A 20,860-nucleotide genomic window follows, 5' to 3' on the forward strand; every position below is an offset into this window, starting at 1 on the left:
TCTTGGCTGCGTACAATCTTGTTGTTCTGAGGTAACCAAATTCTATAACCCATCTCTCCCACATGTCCATTCCCCATGAAGATGCCCTTGATGGACTTCATGTCAAGTTTTGTCTGCAGTTCTACAGGTACATGCACAAAGTCCTCACAGCCAAAAACACACAAATGATCATGTGAAGTAGGTTTGCTTGACCAAACCTCTTCAGGGATGTCATTCTTTAAAGCACAATTTGGAGAGAGATTGCATACCTGAACTGCAGTTTTAAGAGCCTCTCCCCACAACTCCTGTGGGAGATTAGCTGTGGACAACTTGCGTCTGACTCTCTCACAAAGTGTGGGATTATATCGTTCAGCCATGTCATTTGATTAAGGGTTATAAGGAGCCGTCAGCTCTCGCTTAATGCCATGCATCTCACAAAACTTGTTGAACGCATTAGAGACATACTCGCCCCCATCATCCGTTCTAATTGCTTTCAATTTAAGCCCTTTTTGTGTGGTAACAAAAGCATGGAACCGTTTGAAAGCATCGAACATTTCATTTTTGCCCTTAACACATACACACATGACTTTCTACCAAAATCATCAATGAAAGTAGCAAAGTACTGTGCACCCCATATGAATTAACATGCATAGTGCATACATTAGAGTGTACCAAATCAAGAGCATTAGACTTCTTAGCGACACATCAGAATAATAAGAAGACTTCACATGTTTCCCATGTATACAATTGTCACAAATTGATGACGTATCAAGCCACTGAAGAACGAAGCTGACTTGCAGATTCCGGCCGAGGGGCCTAAACCCTAGAAGTAGCAGAAGAAGTTGAAATTCTCACCAACTTACATATCCTCACTGAGTGGGTCTCTTTTTAAAGAAGAGTTCCTACCAACTTATGGGATGAATGTTTGCGCTTTGCTCAAGATGAGTGCTCCGAATTGTGCTCAAGGTTCCTTTTGTTCTTATGGAAGGTAGAGCCTTGCGTTCTTAATGAGAGAATGCTATGATCACAAACAAAGTGAATGGACACTGTGCGTGCAAGTGTATGAGACTGAGAGATAGAGAGAAGAGAGATATGACACCAGAGACGTTGTAAAACCCTCCTCTGAAGGCCCCACTCTCGTCTGCGAGAGTGGTCTACTTATTGATTGCACAAGTGGTACAATGACAATGCATGGAAATTGATGCAACTTGGGACTATGCCGGTGACGACGACGGGGATGGCGACGACGACTTAAGGGCTGAAATCTGCGGTCTTCTATTTGCTGTCCATAAAAACGCTCTGGCTGAAAATCTGGGACTGTTTCGGGACTGCTGAAAACGCTGTTTTGGCTGCGTTTTTGAAGGCTGACAATGACGACCTTCTGCAATGTCTAGGGCTGAATCTGCTGCTGTTCATGAATGCTGAAAACGCTGCCTTGTTTGCTTCACTGAAGGCTGAAAATCCAAAAAACCCTGGCAGCCTTGTAGCATTAGTGTAAACGTTGGGAATCTGGGGAGGTTGGCGATGAAGCAAAGCTAAAAACGCCAGGCGAGGGGGTGGTGTGGGTGATGACCAAAAACGCTAGGCTTAGGGGATTCTGGGGCTTTTCGCTTGGCGAGCACTTGCTGAGAGAGGGGAGTACCTGTTGCCTGGGGCCCTGTTGTGCTCCTTGCTCATCTGCCAAAGAACGCTAGCTTTGGTTTGCTTATATATTTTCTTACCCAATTTGCCCTACCTACTTTTGTTGGGAAGTCACTTAAAAATAATAAGTGAAAAGTGTCAAAAATAGGAAAAATAGGCTAAATGCACTGGAAAAAACCCCTAACTGATTCTAATTGATTGTGATGGGAATACTAATGATCATATTGTGTGCAACCAGAGGATATGCATCTATACTGAGTGATTGGGCATGCACGGTCTACGAATAGACTCACAAAAAGTGCCAGATCACTTCTAAATCTAGACTGACTGGACTGATTGAACCCTGTTATGGTGTAGCTTGTCCACGAACACACAGGGTTGGATGTGTCACGTGACATCCCCTGCTTTTCAAAGTGAGGTACTGGTACCGAACTGTATCTGTATGGCGTCGAGGGAGATCGCCAATAGCATCCGGAATCCTGGAAGGGACTCTTCGCCGGCCCACTTTGATGTGTGGGTCGTGCGGTACTTGAACTTCATAAAGGTCTGCAACGCTTGCTTCTTTGGGCCGCGCCGAAAGCGACAAAGTCTTGTGCGGTTCCTTCAATGCTTCAACTTCGTCGAGAGTCATCCTTCTTCCGTCTTCAAGAATCTCCATGGCTGAAAATTCCTGAAACCACTTCCAACACAAAAACATGAACATACCTATTCCATGTAAAGTGAGTGGAAAACATCTTGTTTTCCTCAAAAGACTGTGCATGCAATGTAGATGAACAAAGAGATGGAGTGCCAAACCGTTCGCCACACACACGCAAACAATGAGATCGAATCTTTCTCTTATGATCTAGAGCAATCAATTGTGGCAAAACACAATGGAAATGCCCATGCTTGGTGCTCATACTTTCATGTGCTCGTTCGGAAACTGTGTCATGCCAAGGAAGAGACATGGAATGTGACTTCCTTACATACTTACTTTTCAGCTTTTCATGAAAAATCCGCATACATTCGTGCTTATCCATGAGAGAAACGTGCTCAACATACAATATTTCATGCCTAGGAGAAGGGGTCACATAAAGATGCTGACTAAAATACAGGAAACGATCACGAATGAAACATTCAAACAATGCGTGCGTATCAATCATGCGAACACATAATACTTCCTGTGAGGGTTCTTTGGACCTAGGCTCGAGAGCCAAGATCGCTTCTTCCTGAATGATCAAATCGTCCTGTGGGGGTTCTTTGGACCTCGACTCGAAAGCCAAGATTGGTTCTTCGTGATTGATCGAATCTACAACAAGGTTAGCTTCGCTAGAAAAAGTATCCACTAACACATCATCCTTGTGAACAATCACACTATCTTCATGCAACTCATCATGCTTGTGAGAAATCACATCTTGATCATGCAAATCATCATACTTGTCTTTATTATCCAAATCATCATGCAAATCATTGTCATGCAAATCCTGTGTGTCATGCTTTGGAGAAGAAGAGACTGAGAGAGTCTCCTTTTCCCAAATCTCTTGCATCTGTGCCTGAACTTGAGAGAAGAGTCGCAAGAACTCTTTCATGTGTTGGTCGCTCTTTTCTTTGATGGCTTTGTTCTCGCAATCAAATTCTGCTTGTCTTGCTTTGTTCTCGCGGTCAAATTTGGCTTGACTTTCTTTTTCTTCCAAGCGTGCTTGCTCGCTCTCATGCGCTATGGCTGCCATTCCTTCTTTGTATTCACGATCTATGGTTGCCCTTCGTTCTTCGTAGGCCTTTCTTTCTGCTTCTCTTTCTGCTTTTCTTTCTTCGCGTTCTAACTTTCTTTCCATAAATAACTGCCTCAACTCCTCCATAGGATTTAGTGCAATCCTTGGCGTAGATGGGGAAGGGGGAGGGTCGAAAAAACCTCCTGGTGGGGAAAATTCTTCTTCGCCTCTCTCATGCTCATCACCTCCAAGCGAAGTATCCATTCCGCTTCGAGTGATGACCATTCTGCAATCGTGGGTTCTTGTGGTCTTGAGTTCTTAAGTTCACGAGGAACTTGGGTTCTTGTGGGTCTTGGGTTCTTGGGGTTCTTGAGGTTCTTGAGGTTTTCTTTCGCTTGCAAATCGTGTTTGAGAAGGATCTTCTCTTCACCCGAGTTCTACTCTTTTCAGCGGGCGCACCCCTTGGCGGCCTTTCGCTCACACCAAGGTTGCTTTTTCCCACCTCACGTCGATTGGCCGGCCGCTAAGTGCATGGTCCGCTCTCAATGAGTGAAAAGGGGAGGTTGGACAAGCCCTTCTTTCTTGAGATTCCTGTCACTCTTCAAAAAACACGATTAGGAATCGATACGCCCAAGCGAACTTGGGTCCGTGCGACTGCAACAAGCAAAAAAATAAAATCTTGTGATTCTTGTGGTTCTTTCCTTGAGTGATACAGAACACTGCCAAAGCTCTGATACCAATGTTAGGTGCAGCGGAATGATTGTTTGCGCTTTGCTCAAGATGAGTGCTCCGAACTGTGCTCAAGGTTCCTTTTGTTCTTATGGCAGGTAGAGCCTTGCGTTCTTAATGAGAGAATGCTATGATCACAAACAAAGTGAATGGACACTGTGCGTGCAAGTATATGAGACTGAGAGATAGAGAGAAGAGAGATACGACACCAGAGACGTTGTAAAACCCTCCTCCGAAGGCCCCACTCTCGTCGGCGAGAGTGGTCTACTTATTGATTGCACAAAGTGGTACAATGACGATGCATGGAAACTCATGCAACTTGGGACTATGCCAGTGACGACGACGGGGATGGCGACGACGACTTAAGGGCTGAAATGTGCGGTCTTTTATCTGCTGTCCATAAAAACGCTATGGCTGAAAATCTGGGACTGTTTCGGGACTGCTGAAAACGCTTTTCTGGCTGCGTTTTTGAAGGCTGAAAATGACGACCTTCTGCAATGTCTAGGGCTGAATCTGCTGCTGTTCATGAATGCTGAAAACGCTGCCTTGTCTGCTTCATTGAAGGCTGAAAATCCAAAAAACGCTGGAAACCTTGTAGCGTTAGTGAAAACGTTGGGAATCTGGGGAGGTTGGCGATGAAGCAAAGCTGAAAACGCCAGGCTAGGGGGTGGTGTGGGTGATGACCAAACTCTAGGCTTAGGGGATTCTGGGCTCGCCAAGGGAAGCTTAGAGAGGTCTTGCTGAGAGAGGGGAGTACCTGCTGCCTGGGGCCCTGTTGTGCTCCTTGCTCATCTGCCAAAGAATGCTAGCTTTGGTTTGCTTATATATTTTCTTACCCAATTTGCCCTACCTACTTTTGTTGGGAAGTCACTTAAAAATAATAAGTGAAAAATGTCAAAAATAGGGAAAATAGGCTAAATGCACTGGAAAAAACCCCTAACTGATTCTAATGGATTGTGATGGGAATACTGATGATCATGCGGTGTGCAACCAGAGGATATGCATCTATAGTGAGTGATTGGGCATGCACGGTCTACGAATAGACTGACAAAAAGTGTCAGATCACTTCTAAAAATCTAGATTGACTGGACTGACTGAACCCTGTTATGCTGTAGCTTGTCCACGGACACATAGGGTTGGATGTGTCACGTGACATGGGACCCCGTCCGATGGGGCCTAGGAACCTAAAGAGATTAAAATAAAGCAAGACCTACTTACACACATAGATAGAGGTGTGTAAAAGATGATGACGTGGCAGTTGTACGGATGCTCGCGTGGCAGCTTGTACGGAATTCCTTGATTTTATGTTGGCTAGATGACATGGCAGCTTGTACGGATTTCCGTGATTTACGCTCGGTAGTTTTCAACGCCAACTTTTGAGCTAGTTGCTTTTGAGTTTCAATCTTTTCATGTAAGCTGCTTTTCAAGGCCAAGGGCCTTTAAATAAGTGCAAAGGGCTCAGTCTCTGGCACGCTTCAGTGAGAAGGTGCAGAGCGCGAGTACTGACATTGTACTGAGCTTAAGTGATATAAAGTAATACCGAAAGGGGTGCCAAGGTGTGGGGCTAATACTCTCTGAGGTCGAATTCCGCCACTCCGTGTGGCATGTGCTCTCTCTCTCTCTCTCTCTCTCTCTCTCTTTTTCAGTTTCAGTTGTTATTGAAGTGCTAAAAGTCTGTTCAATCTATTCTTTTCTATTGGCACATGGTGCCTGTAACAAACTTGGACAATCCAAGTCAAGATTCTACCGCGACACAGCAGAGATTCACATCAAAACAGTTCACAATTCAGACTTGATTCGACACGGCCCGGCGGAGTTCCGTGCCTAGAGATATTGGCCCCAAAGACTGGCACCCCTTTCGGTATTTCTTTTTGTATTAATCTGAGTTCAAAGTACAAGAGAGTGGGAGGATGCTCACTCTCAGACTCTACGTCCAGATGCTCTGAGAAGTGAGGGCCCTGCCCACTTATTTATAGGTTACAAGGGATACCCAAAAGCAAAGCCCCAAAATCAAAAGCTCTTAAGCTTTTCAAAATAAAGCAATTAATCCCCAAAAGCCTTGCTAAATCTGCCAGCGTAAACTCAGCCAGCATAAAAGCAGATTTCCATACGCATGTCAGGGCTTTTTACGGTGCAAAAAGCAGGATCTTCCATACGGTCTGTGAGCAGAAATTCCGGAATTGCCACGTTAGCTTGTCTCTGCGTTTTAGGGTGCTGCCAGCTAGTGTGAGTGTGTCCGGGCATGCCACGTCGCCAGTTTGTGACATATCCCCCTCTTGAAAGCATCGTAATCGCCCTCGATTACGCTTGCAAAACAGACAGAGGCCATAAACTGTCCTAGCAGACACTGACTGTTAGTACCGATGCACTAGGAACATCTAACACATGTACCAATCGACAGTCACATCACAGGACGTCACTTGACACCACAAGACATCACATTACAAATCATAAAAAAAAAATCATTCCAAATTTGATACCATGATTAATCGGCAACGTATTTAGCAATCGCTTCTAGATTTAGTCGGGACCTCACAGATACCCGATTAACTAATCCATATTGCAATCATGTCTATAGAGATCTATGAGATCGAAATGCTGCAGTCATTTCGTCTATCAGTTCCTGCACTTAAACAAGTCAAGTACAAACCAATCAGTATCATTTTAGTATCGGGAATTCCAGTTCATAAAGTCATACAACAGAACACTTTTAGCTCAGCAGTATCCCTGAAACCCAAAGGGATATCAATCACTCTATATCAAATCAAAGTATCGGGGCAATCTGTCGACAAAGGAGCGGAGTGACTCCCCTCTTGAGCATACCCGCTGCACTAGATTCGCCCATGCTGAAATCGGGGTTCTATCGCAGTCGACTATGCTAAACCGAATGTTTCAAGGCAAAGGTTCACAATCTGAGGTGTATATGCCAGGTCCTCCTCCATCCACTTCGCATCCAATGCGGAATAGTTCTTGAATTTAACCAAGAACCGCCTTATCACTTTACCTTTAGTCTTTCTATCTTTATGTGCCAGTATATGTTCTGGAACAAGTATCCCCTCGATTTCCTCACTTCGGGTTGCCCATCTAGCTCCCCATCATCGGGCACATCGCCTTTAAAAGGCTTCAAGAGACTCACATGAAAAGCATTGTGAATTTTCGAAATATTGGCAGCTTCAGTCTAAAGGAGACATCATTTATCTTTTCTTTTATCTAGAAAGGTCCATAGTATCTCATGCTAAGCTTTGGAAAAAGCCGCTCCTTTCCCTTTTTCTTTATTAGGCGTGTCTTCTCAAAACGTAAGAGCACCCAATCGTTCTCCTATAATTTCAAATCGCAACGGTGTCGATTTGCTGCCTTTTTGTGTCTTTCTTGAGATTTCTCTAAAGCCTCTCGGACCTTGGCAAACGCAGTGTCCAAGTCCCTCGTGTACTGGACGGCTTCAAAAATCTTGTCTTTCGTGCTTAAGAAGGGTGGAACCTCGGAGCACCTTCAATAATCTCAAATGGCGCCTTCCCCGTCAAAAAGTGAATGGTGTTATTGTAGGCAAATTCCAGCAAAGGTGAAACCTTTCCCATTTCGTCTTCTGATCCGAAATGTAAGACTTCAGCAAATCCAGTACGACTGAATTTGCAATCTCAGATTGCCTATTTGTCTGCGGGTGGAAAGATGACGAGAACTGCAACCGTGTGCCAATAAATAGCCTTCCAAAACAAACTCGTGAATCGGGGATAGGTAAAGGTTGTAACAATTCCTGTGCTTTATGCCTATCAAACTTGACCTTCTGGCATACCAAGGAACTACGTACAAAATCATCCACGTCCTTCTTGAGTCTCGGCCAAAAGAAGTATCGCTCCACACCGTTCAAGGTGTTATCAATGCCGCGATGACCCGTAAATGGTGGACAGTGGCATTTGGTTAGAACCTTTTCCCTCAACGGCTGTGTAATGCACAACATCGTTTTCTTCATTAAGTAGCCATCCCGAATGGAATATCCCGCTACTACCTCCCCATTCTGTATTCAAATGAATACATTTGCAAAATCTGGATTTGTGGCGTACTGATCGACCATATCCTCGAAGCTTCTATGATGTATCGCGCAAATAGCCAAGACCAACGGCTTCCAGGACAAAGCATCTACCACCAAGTTCTTCTGTCCTTACACATGGACAATCTGGAAGTGAAACTGTGACAAGATGTTCGCCCACCGCATCTGCTTTTCCGATAGCTGCTTCTTTGACAAGAAGTAGAGTAAACTCTGATGATGTGTGAAGACCGTAAAATCGGCTCCGAGTAGGTAATGTCGCCACTGAGTAAGAGCATGGATAACCGCTAAAAGCTGTTTCTCATACATCTGTGTTGTCAATTCTGGCCTTGAAAACAATCAGCTCTCATAGGCAATGACATGGCCTTGTTGCATTAAGACCGCACCCAGACCACGACCACAAACATCACAATATACTTCGAATGACTTGTGCAAATCCGACAAAGTCAAAACTGGTCACTTAGTCGATTTCTCTTTCAATGTCTGAAATTCTAGCATTTCCCTTGAAGAAAGAGGTAGCCCTTCGAATCTTGGAGTGCTCTGAGTAATGCCCTCCAGAGAAAGCTATGTCAAACTGCTGTATGAAGGCCAAAGCCCTCAAAGCATCTCGGAATCCAGAAAAAAGTGTCAAACTTAATTGATTGTCCACCTTCTTAAATTCTCTAACTTCCTTGGTTTTATCTTTGAGGAAGTCATACTGGTTGCCTTTATAGAAATGCTTCTTCTTCGCGTAAAGTTTGTGATCGTCAGAGTCCGAACTATGTGTAGGACTGTTAGAAACTGGGCGAAACTTATGCTTCTTTGCCTTTTTCTTGCCCTTTCCGAAGCTTTGCTTTTTGCTTCGCTTTTTCCCTTTCTTGTCTTCTTCGCTCGAGTCAGAAGAGCTAGAAGAACCGTCAGAAGAAGAAGAACTCGATACTCCTTCAAATCGTACATGCTTCTTCTGCTTTCTTGTCGAGGCAAAAGTAGATTGACGACCCAAATAACCCAGGAAGTCAGTTCCTTTCTTCTGCTTTTTGTCGTGCTTTTTGGCTTTGTTGTTTGCATCAAAAAGCTGGGTAATCTGCGTATCAACCACCTCTTTCAATTCTTTCTCTATAAACATCCTCGGAGTAGGAGGTTTCTTGAGTGCTGGTTTGAGGGTGGCTCTGTGGCTTTCTGCCACTGGTTGTGCACTTCGTCGAAGGATGTCTGAGTCAAAAATTTAGCAAATTTCGGATTCTTCGCAAGGTTGATCATCATCTTTGTCGCATCGTCAACCAATTGTCGACGTTCCATCTCTTCAATCTCCGCTTGAGTAGGCCGAGGCGGGCCGTACTCTTCGTGAGAATCTTCTTCGTGATCTCTTCCCGCATCCCCAGATGCAGAGGAAGTCGATTGTTCATTGTTGGAAACCATAAGTGCTGCGAGAGAAGGATCGGATTTCCCGATAGAAGAGAAATCGGCTGTGCTTTGATACCACTATAACAAACTTTGACACTCCAAGTCAAGATTCTACCGCCACACAGCAGAGATTCACTTCAAAACAGTTCACAATTCACACTTGTTTCGACACGGCCCGGCAGAGTTCCATGCCTAGAGATAATGGCCCCAAAGACTCGCGTATTAATTGGAGTTCAAAGTACAAGAGAGTGGGAGGGTGCTCAATCTCAGAATCTGCGTCCAGATGCTCTGAGAAGTGAGGGCCCTGCCCACTTATTTATAGGTTACAAGGGATGCCCAAAAGCAGAGCCCCCAAATCAAAAGCTCTTAAGCTTTTCAACATAAATCAATTAATCCCCAAAAGCCTTGCTAAATCTGCCAGCGTAAACTCAACCAACATAAAAGCAGAGAGGGGTATCCTGAAATGCTTGCGACGGAAACCCTAGCAGATTACGACTTGAACATCTCTCACCAGGTGTCTCTTCTCAAGTTGATAACCTTGGAGGTTCGGTGTGATTGCTATGACTTGGGACTACCATCACCGCCACAAGACACTGTCTGTCCAAGAACTCAGTGTCTTGTCCAAGAGCTGATGGACCATGCAGTGGTCGGCTACGACCTTATGGAAGGAAGCTAACCCTAATTTTGGTGTAGGTTTCAAGGTGGAAAGTCGATTGACTTTCGAGAGCGATTGATGTCGAGATTTCTTTTTAACTTTGAATTTTTTCTGAGAATTTGTCTGAGCACTTGTTTGGTGATCCTGTTTGGAATCTGTTTGCAATGGATGGTATCTGTTTTAAACTTGTCTTGGTGCCGATTTGAACTGTTTGACTTTGGTTTTAATACTGGTTTCATTGATTGGTGATTTTACTCCCGGGTGAAGAAGTGAGAAATACTGTTTTGGTATTGTTTGAACCTCGGAATGACGCAGGCCGATGTTTGGGGAGCGTTCCGTTGTATGTTTGAAAACCTCGGAACGACGCAGGCCTATGTCTGGGGAGCGTTCCGTTGTATGCTAGAAAACCTCCCAACAATGCAGACCGATGTCTTGGGAGCGTTTGGTTGTATGCTTGAACCTCCAAGCAACACAGGTTGCGGTCTAGGAGGCATTTGGTTGTAAAAGGCCTCTATATCTCTCGGCCCGGACCTTTTTAGGTTATGTGGGAGGAGTGATGAGGAAGTCGTTGGATATCTCTCGGTCCGGACCTTGTTAGGTTATGCGGGAGGAGTGTTCATCGGTGACTTTATGCTTCTATGTCTTGTAACATGCATATGTGAGCATTTGTGTTGCATTGATGTGCCAACCATTGAATATTCCTAATTGGATGAGATTGCCTGGGAATGTAATTTTAGTGCATCAAGACATTCGTGGAAGATCAGTGCGATCTAGGTGTGATAGCTAATTTTACTACGCTGGAATATCAAGAGTTCCAAGTTGGAGGAAAGAAGAAGCCAACTCCTTGATCAAAAGAGTCGAAAGGAGAAGCCAACCTCTTAACAAAAAAGAGCAAAGTGATTGTCCCTCAGAATTTTTTTTAAAGCTAACTCGAGTTGTTTTGCAGATATGCTGTAATCGCAGACGATTACTTTCTTTCAAGAAGGGGGGATGTCACAAATTGCTGACGTGTCAAGCCACTGAAAACGTAAGAGCCGACTTGCAGATCCCGGCGGAGGGGCCTAAACCCTAGAAGCAACAGAAGAAGTTGAAGTTCTCACCAACTTACAGATCCTCGCTGAGTGGGCCTATTTTTAAAGAAGAGTTCCCACCAACTTATGGGACCCCGTCCGATGGGGCCCGGGAACCTAAAGAGATTAAAATAAAGCAAGACCCGCCTGTACGGAATTCCCTGATTTTATGCTAACCTATTGACGTGGCAGCCTGTACGGATTTCCGTGATTTACGTTGGGCAGTTTTCAGCGCCACTTTTGAGCCAGTTGCTTTTGAGTTTCAAGCATTTTAATTGCTTTTAAAAGCCAAGGGCCTTTAAATAAGTGCAGAGGGCTTAGTCTCTTGCAAGCTTCAGTGAGAAGGTGTAGAGCGCGAGTACCGACATTGTACTGAGTTCAAGTAATATAAAGAAATACCGAAAGGGGCGCGAAGGTTTGGGGCCAATACTCTTTGGGGTGGAATTTTTCCACTCCGTGTTGCGTGTGCTCTCTCTCTCTCTCTCTCTCTCTCTCTCAGTTTCAGTTGTTATCGAAGTGCTAAAAGTTTTTAAAGTTTGTTCTTTTCTATTGGCACGTGGTGCCCATGTTGTGTGCCAAAGTTCCATTTGGGAATGGACTTCCGCTATAGCAAAAAACGAGCATGGTAATGCTTTGCAATACAAATAGTACAAAGTCCCCTTCTTGCTACAATCAGCATAGAACCCTTGTGTACTTTCCAAGACCCACCACCAAACATACTGAAATAGCCTTTAGCATCCAGCTACTCCACAGATAGTAAACTTTTCTTAATGCCAGGGACATATCATACATCGTGCAAAATCAGCTCTTAGCCATTTTCAAGAGCCAAATGAATGGTGCCAACACCCTCTATCTCACATGCATAGTAGTTGCCCAAGTAGACCTTGTATGAAGAAAACGTCTCCAAAGAGGGAATAACATGAAAAGAGGCACCACTGTCCACTATCCAAGATTGGGACAACCCATCATGGGCTGAAAGTAAAGCATCAATCACTTCCCTTTTGGTGATGTGCATGTCACCTGCTGTTGCCATAACATTTCCATCAATGTATGAGGTTGCAACAAGCACTTCTTCGGTGTTAAGAAGCTCTTCAATGACCACACTAGATGCTACATTTGCTTTAGCAACTTCTTTTGAGGAAGAGTTGTCATTATCTTTCTTATCATCCTTTGTTTTCTTTCCTTGTTGTTTCTTTCTTTCTTGCTCTTTCTTGTAGTATCGACAATCGGACTTTTTGTGCCCTTTGCGCCCACATTGATAGCAAGTCACATCCTGTTTTTTGCCCTTGCTTCTATTCCTCCTTTTGCCTTCATTGGTTGCATTTCCCCTCTTTTCGGATCTGCCTCTAACTTGATAAGCTGAGCCATTGCTTTGACTTCCTTCTCATTTCTTCATTCAGGATATAACCTCGAATACCATCAAAGGTTAATGCAAGGTTGTTGCTAAGTGAAACAACCAAAGATTCCCAGCTATCAAGCAAAGTCATCAACAAGAAAATAGCCTTTAATTTATTGTTAAAGTCTGGCAGGCCTGAATTGTGCAATTGACTCAAAATCCCTGTGAAAGCACTCAAATGCTCAGATGCTTGCTTAGATTCATCCAACTCTATGTTCACAAGTTTACACATAAGATGCACTTGATTCACAATTTCATAGGAGTTGTATTTTAATAAGTTTCCTTCAGCTTATTCCATACAGCATAAGCCGTATCAAGATGCTTAATGTCTGTAAGTACATCATCAGACCCAACCATTTTAATGTATGCAATGGCCTTCTTATTGAGTCTAGACCAATCCTCATCTGGCATGGTTACAAGCTTAGTTTCCAAGAGCGCATCATCGCAATCTTTGAGAAAAAAAATGCCTTCCATTCTGTCCTTCCACAGTTCAAAGCCAGTGCCGTCAAACCTCTTGATTTTAAAAAGGGATTTAGTGTCACTGCTACTGGAAGCATTAGTAGCCATAATTTAGCAATGCACTAGAGAGTCGAGACACCAATGCTGTAATTTTCAACAGCAAATAACCAACTGAATATTCGGCCAAGAACAATCAAATTTCCGAGCAAGTTAGAGAGCAAAGATCACATGTACAATAGTAAAAGTGATAACTTTCAGCAGAGAGACTGAAAATTCAGCATACAAAACATGCATACATTGCCAACGAGTGGCTCCCACTTTAGCAATATCACCAAGAATGCATTTGCAACAATCCCAGATCTGCAAATGATCTCTAGAATAACTGCAACATGGATATTCAGCAATTTAATAGCTTGATGAGAGTTGTCCAACACATGTACTGCATACATAAAAGTGCGTATCAATTTCTGATACATGAATCAACAATAAATCTTTGCAATTTCTTGTTGGGGTCAGCCCGACTTGGGCGCCTTGTATGTGTGAACATGATGTAAAGAGAGCCTTATTTATAGGCTTAGAAGATCTAATGAGAACTCTCTTTTCATTTGCTCCATCGGTGCCTTATCCCCTATCCCCTCTCTCTCTCCTTGCTCAATGTCGCGTGTAGGCTTCAAGCCCTTGTCTCTTGGAGCTTCTGCTCCCTACATTTCTCCACAATCTCACACGTGGGAGGTAAAACCACAATTTACCATACAAAATGTTGCATCAGTAATGTCCCCAAAGTGTATTACACCTATCAATTGTGCCAAAATTCAGAAATTTCAGCAAAATCCCCAAAATTTCTCGCGTCAATTTTATCAAAATCCACAATTTCAGCAAAAGCCCCAAAGCTTCTTTGACGAATTTGCTCCAATTGCATTAATACATGATCCCTTGAAAAAATTATGAGCAATTTCTACAAAGTTTCAGCAAATTTTGCAAATGCCCCAATTTTTTGGGTTCAAATGTGCACAAATGTCAATGAAATTGACTCCGCAAATTGAAATTTCACTTGTACATGAAAAGCCCCAATTTTTGTGAAGCTTTTATGCACAAAACCTGCAATTTATTGATACAAATTCTTTTGTTGTGAAAGAATAACGCTGAAGCTGAAATTTCCCACGTGAATTGAAGTCTGACTTATCTTGCATGTGAGGGCTTGACCTGCCATGACCCCGAAAACCACTTATTCTTGCAGCATTTGGCTATCGCTTGCTGTTGCTTGTGCGTAGAAGCACGCGAACCATGCTCCGATACCTGTTTTCTGGGTAGTGCAAGAGATGGCAAGTGGTAGCGTTGAGCTTCTGGAGCAGCGAATGAGAGAGAGAGAGAGAGAGAGAGAGAGAGAGAGAGAGAGAGAGAGAGAGAGAGAGAGAGAGAATGTAGACGTTGTTACGCGCTCTAATTCGATAGCACACTAAAATCAAGTGTATATTTCATATGGTTTTAAAGTACATAGGGTATGTTCACACCCCGAGTTAGTGTTGTGAGTTTTTACATAAAGAGTGAGGAGAGGGCCTTTACACCCAACGATTATGGCATAAAAAGCATTCGAAAAAATATATATCCCTTGCTCCCTATTCTCCATGAATCGCTTGCAAAATAAACATATTCGAGAATGTGAAATCCCTCTTCCTATGGTGTGTGTGTTGAGGGTACTGCCATGTCCAAGGGTGGCTCCCAAGAACACCCTCGCACGAATGGTAGCAATGGTGGCCGAGAGATAAGCTAAAACTTGAAAAACACACCCAACAACCATGTGACTGTTGCTAGCATCAACCTCCACACACGAGAATCCATATGCAAATCACGAGAAGAAAAAAAAGGCTTACAAAAGATTCTCAGCATTGGCTTGCATGTGCCCCCCTTGCTCTCTTCTCTTGCTAGTATCGTCCCGTACCACCCTATGTAAGAGGGCAGAGAGCCTATCGGGCTAGGGCATCAGGGCCTCACGAGCTCTAATGGTTTTTTGCACGTTGCCATGATGTATGTACGAGCAGGAAGAAGCTCTGATACAATGTTAGTCCCTCGTCGCTAGTCTGATCCATCTTGTACACATGACATGACACAAGCCATACTCACACAAGACAAGCTTAATATGGGCTCACCCCCAAGCTTAGGAGCCTATAGCTAACGGGCTAGCCTCTATCGCAAGGGTTGGTGTCCCATACCCCTGTGGGTAGAGCTGCCAAGGGCCTAGAGTCCAAGTGTGGCGATCTCACAAGATGTCTCACAAATTATTTAAGGACTTCTTAACCACCTTTCTTGACCTTCCTTAAACTAAGGATGCGTTCACACTGGTCGGATATATTGCAGGCGACCATCTTGATGTCCGAGGACGCAACAATAACCTTCTGCAACAAGTCTAGCTTTGTAGCGATCAATCTCACCATTTTGCTTACGTTTCAACTTGTAGACCCACTTCGTACCGATGGCCTTTTTGCAAGGAGGCACATCACATAAAGTCCATGTTTCATTTTCAATGTGTATCATATTCTGATTGCATTGTAGTCATCCAATTTTTTGAATTTTGTGGTTTATTGAAAGAAAGAGGTTTTTCTTCATCACATAAACTAGAAACAACCAAAGCATAACAATCGGATGCATATGATGCATGGTGAGAACTTGAACGAGTACGATTAGACATTGGTGCATCCAATTTACTGTCAAGCAAAGTATGCACCATCCATTTTGGCATACCCCATCTGCATCAGACTTCAATTATAGGCTGATTTGTAAAATTTTGTGAAACCTCCATAGGTTGTACATTTGCCTCGCTGGAACTGACATTCAAGTTTCCACCATTAAAAAGAGGCAATAAAGTGTCGTAAATGTCTTTTGAGCTTACATTATTTTCTTTGGTAAATGATAACAAAGGCTGAAGAGAATTTTCCACAAATCCAACATCTCGTGAAACCAAGATACGTTTTGTTTGCGGATCGTATAAGCTGACCTTTGCTTTCAAGATTGTAACCAACAAAAATGCATTTGACGGCCTTATCATCCAATTTTCTACGCTTAAGCAACCAAAAACGCACATGTGATCAATAGATGGCTTCTTACCATGCCATGTTTCATAAGAAGTCGTAGACTGTAAAGCTTTAGTAGGACACATGTTAAATACATAGGTAGCACACATGACAATCTCAAGCCAAAACGAATGTGTTAAAGCTTAACTCTTGACCATACATCGTGCCATCTCCGTAAGCGACTTGTTTTTCCTCTCAGCAACACCATTTTGCTGAGGTATATACAATATTGTACATTGGTGTTTTATATCCTGTGACTAGCCAGAAATGCATTAAACTTATGAGACATATATACTCCCCACCTCGATTTGAATGGAGGGTGTCTAGGTGTTTTGGCATGCCTAACATCCGTCACTTCAATTTGAGAAAGAAGGCAGTGATTGTATGATGTCTCAGAGCTTGAACATACGAAAAACGTTCTAAACAGTTCCACAGCTTTTTTAACATAGATGCCATGACAGTACAGTAATTGTAATGAGACAATGGCAAATATGTGACAAATGGGTTGTGACTAACAAAAATGATTTTTGCTTGATCTTGATCCATTTTTGTTGTTATGATGCGATAGACGCATGTTGTTGCGTGTTTGGTCATGCATAACATCTGTCACTCCAATGTGAGATACATGCTCTGAGACATAGATAATCACTGCCTTATGAAAAATGTTCTGAAAATTCGTTGGGTGTGAGAGCTTTTTTAATATATATGCATGACATTACAGTATAAGCATGAGACAATGGCTGCATGCGAGCTATATTTGAGTTTGTTTTTTGTAAATGTTTCGTCTTTCCATTGTTACCTGGAATTGGGAGGTGATTTCAGAGTAGGGTGTGAAACATTTTTGGGCTGGGGATAAATGTCTCTCATGTCTTGGCCCTAATAAAGGAGTTTGTCCTCACGATTTTGCATCCTGGAGCTGTGTGCAAGACATAGGGCACCGTTGTGCTTAGCTGTGATCAGGAGCAGTCTAAAATGAATACACATGGGAGCCGTTCAGGGCTGACACATATTTTACTTCAGTTTGCAACTGTGAGATATTGTGGTGCAAGTCTTTCACCCCCTTCTGTGGTAGCTGAGGCTCGTAATAGCTAGAGCTTGACAATATTAATTGAAAAGCCAGAATTGTTGTGACATTGGACAAGGTTCAGAGTATTTCTTCAGATGAAATATTATCGTACTGATGAGAATAACTTGTGAAGTCCACATCTATTAGGATAGAGAGCTTCTTTAGCAAAGCATGCCATACAAACCTCTGTCAGGTGAATTTAGACTTTTAGTCACTTTTGGTTTACGTGCTGAATTCCAAAAGCATTCTTTTTATAATGCAAAAGTTTTTAGAAGTTCAAAGGCTCTGCATGATGACACAAGCTCATCACCGTACCCTCACATTGACAAGGCCAATCTTTGCCTGGTTTTCCTATGTATATGTTTTTGTGAGCATGTGTTCTTTTGCACTGTGTAGGCCTGTGCTATTTACAATAACTGGTGGCCCATGCTGACAGGTAATACAAAATTCTCTCTCTCTCTCTCTCTCTCTCTCTCTCTCTCTCTCTCTCTCTCTCTCATATATATATATATATATATGTTATGTGTGTGAAAGAACAGGCCTGTCCCCAGAGAGAATACAATGCTGGATACAACCGAGCATCCATGATGCCAGATGATTGTAAAACTATAGAAACTGGTTCTCTAAAGAAGTGGAGAGGACTCCCAGCAGCTTCTGAAAGGTAGGTTGACTGCACCAAAGGGGCTAGAGAAGAAGCGCAGCTGGAGTTATCCCAAAAGATACTGCAATCACTCTGACAGCAGGTGAAGATGAGTGTGAAGAAGCCTCTTGGGAAAACACTAGGCGGACTGCATAATAAACTACACAGAGGCTCGCAGACTGGAATGTGTCTTAGGGGCGATACTTTGCCAGCAAATTGCCACTAGAGAAGCTCAAAAAGGAAGAACATTGATGTTGAAGCCAAGGAAACATGCCAAGAGGGTGACCCCTACAGAATGCTTGTGGAGAGTCAGCACCCCACCCTAAAGAAAACTGAAAAAAATGCAGCAAAACTAACACAAAAGTCAAAAACTGAAAACAACGGATGATGAAAGGGAGGGAGAGAGGAAGGGGGGAAAATTGATCACAACAGGAAAGCAAGCATGCCCCAAATCCCTGAACTCACCCTCACTTGTACATGAAGCGACACTTACACCCACACCCCATGCACAGACCAACACACATACAAGACAGATGTGAAGCACACAGGGTGACACATGGGAACAACGGTGGCTGGCCACATGAGCAGCGACAAGGGGTGCGTCGTGCACAAAGGGGCTCTAGCAAACCATTTATGTAGGAGTGCTCCAAAATTGGAAATGCCTATTCAATGGACTGGTCGTCCGGACACACAGGTCATGTGAACATGATCACAAAATTGCCGGAACTAAATTCCTTGGCCTCTATAGAAAAACCATGGTTCCGAAGACGTAGTAGCAGCATGTCCACGTGGCACATAGAGGCATCTTCACATATTGTAACTGTACTCCCCTATGCACAAAGTTCCACATCCATTAGAGTAGAGCTCCATCCCCCTCTGCCATCATACTCATGTAGTACACATGTACACACAACCCCACATCAGTCTTTTATTTTATTCTGTAACTTTTGTTCCTTTTTCTGGATACCTAGAGGACATGTCACACACACATGTACATTGTTTTGTCTCATAGGCCGATTTCAGCCTCTAGAAAACGCTAATAAAGCTCTCTCTCTCTCTCTCTCTCTCATAGCAGGTCTTGAGTTCAACTCTCGTCAGATAGATCTTTGAGGTCTCTTGGGATAGCTTCCTACGACATTAAAATTCTCTTCTTTCGGCGGGTGTGTGTGTGGGTGTGTGAGTGTGCTAATAAGAAGAGGAAAATGGTATAACCTTTTTGTCACCCAAGTGTGGTAGATTGGTTATGCTATTTCCCTCTTGAATACCATGTCTTGAGTTCAACTTCTCATCGGATAGATCTTTGAGGTCACTTGGGATAGCTTCCTACGACGTTAAAATTCTCTTCTTCCTCTCTCTCTCTCTCTCTCTCTCTCTCTCTCTCTCTCTCTCTCTCTCTAGCTGTCTCTCCCTTCTTCGTAATCAAACAGAGAGAAACTTCTGTTTTATGCTTTAAATAAGGCAGCATTGAAACTAGAAACCATCTCTTTTTCTTCTGTTTTATGGTTGCAGTTCTAATGTATATCTTGGTACCCATGCCTTGCTTATTCTTTGGTGGTGGTTCGGTCGATTTCATAAGTTCAAGAGATGCAGGAGAGTAAGTGACATTGCAATGGAGTCATTAATGAGCATTCCGTTTTGTCATTCAACTGAAGCTGATACAAGTCTCTTGTTTCTTGAAACCAGCTGGGGTGATGCTGCCAAATTCCTAACTGGGTTTTCAGCAGTTGGGAGCATTGCGATTCCTGCTATCTTGCACCATGCAGGGCTCATCAAAGCCGGGGCAATGTACATTGAGTTCGCGTCATTTTTTATTCTACTCTGCACAGTGCTCACATTCAACCAAGTTAGCAGAGATGACAGCTGGTGAGAAATTTGTAATGTGCCTTCTTCTTTGACGAGGTGCATTTTGTATCAGCACATGAAAGACATCCCAGATTTTGTGTAGCAACAAAGGCTTTGTTGTACATAATACGTCAGCCTATTGAAGCTGTTCTTCCGTCGTATAATTTATGTAAGGTGATGGAAGATGACATTGTGAAAGGTTATGTGCTTGTTATACAAAGTAAGGCCACTACTGGCTTTGGGTTGCAGCAGCCTCAAGTTAAATGCTGCGGTTGCCCATGTACACCAAATTGCAGAACATCTTCCTTGTGTCCCAATCTTTGGTTCAGGAAGGGGACCTGTTCATCATTTTTTTGTAGCTATTTTACCTTGCATAAAGTTTCTTTTGTGACGATAGACAAATCTTATGCGTGAGACACAAGGAAACTTTCAGATTAGGACTTCTTTGTGTGAGAACAGTCGGTGGTAATGGCTACGGCCTCTATGATTTTTGTCCTTGTGATGGGAAGGCCAAGAAGACTTTTGTTCAGTGTAGATGTTGACAAGGTTAACGTGTAATGTGGTTGGTCTCAATGTTGGATTTTCCAGCCTTGGTTTGGTGTCAAGCCCGTGGGAACATACCCTTACAGCAAGCAGATATAGCTCCAGTGTAGGTGGAGTTTGCATGGTAAGTTTTTCAACTTTATATATGTAAGGTTTTTAACGAGGCAACATAGTGCGTTCTATTTTTATACTCTCTCTCTCTCTCTCTCTCTCTCTCTCTCTCTCTCTCTCTGTGTAGTTCACTCGTCAAGAGCGTGTTATGACAGCTCCTCGCCGTCACCCACCTTAACCCACACGTTTCATGTGGTATTAGAGCGTTGGGAGTAGCTTGCGGTGTGGCGTTTTGATGCCGCCATCAGTTGTGGAGCCCATGAGGGCGTTGATAGGCAGTAGAGGCACTCTGCAGGTGGCATATTGAAGCGCCATCTCGGTGGAAGTCGTCGCAAGCAGGGCAAAGCTCCTAGGTAGTAGCAGGATGGCATCTCTAAACGCCCTTGCTAGCAAGGCATCAACAGGCGGGTAGTGAAGGTCGTGCAGGTGGATGAGATTGTTTTGTGCAGCATATCAAGACGTTACCCTAGCCAGTTAGTGGCGAAGTTGGCTTTGCCAGGCATTGCATATCAAAACGTTGCTTGGTGCACTTTAAGCAAGCCAAG

General features: G+C 43.4%; 1 protein-coding gene across 3 annotated transcripts in view; it reads left to right on the forward strand.

Annotated features, from left to right (window-relative positions):
* Nucleotides 1-20,063, forward strand: part of LOC147449636 (Vacuolar protein sorting 55 (VPS55) family protein) — a 49,087-nt gene extending 29,024 nt beyond the window's left edge. For 2 of the 3 annotated variants that reach the window (XM_086522037.1, XM_086522036.1), the window contains exons 3-5: nt 17,576-17,615; nt 19,329-19,413; nt 19,503-20,063. In XM_086522037.1, the coding sequence (XP_086378163.1) occupies nt 17,576-17,615; nt 19,329-19,413; nt 19,503-19,686 (309 nt within the window). In that variant the 3' untranslated portion in view covers nt 19,687-20,063. The remainder of the gene's footprint in view (nt 1-17,575; nt 17,616-19,328; nt 19,414-19,502) is intronic. The other variant, XM_086522039.1, reaches the window with a different exon arrangement.
* The last annotated feature ends 797 nt before the right edge of the window (nt 20,064-20,860 follow it).

Source organism: Adiantum capillus-veneris, chromosome 10 (assembly GCF_014529385.1).
Source record: "Adiantum capillus-veneris isolate H3 chromosome 10, ASM1452938v2, whole genome shotgun sequence".
NCBI lineage: Eukaryota > Viridiplantae > Streptophyta > Polypodiopsida > Polypodiales > Pteridaceae > Adiantum > Adiantum capillus-veneris.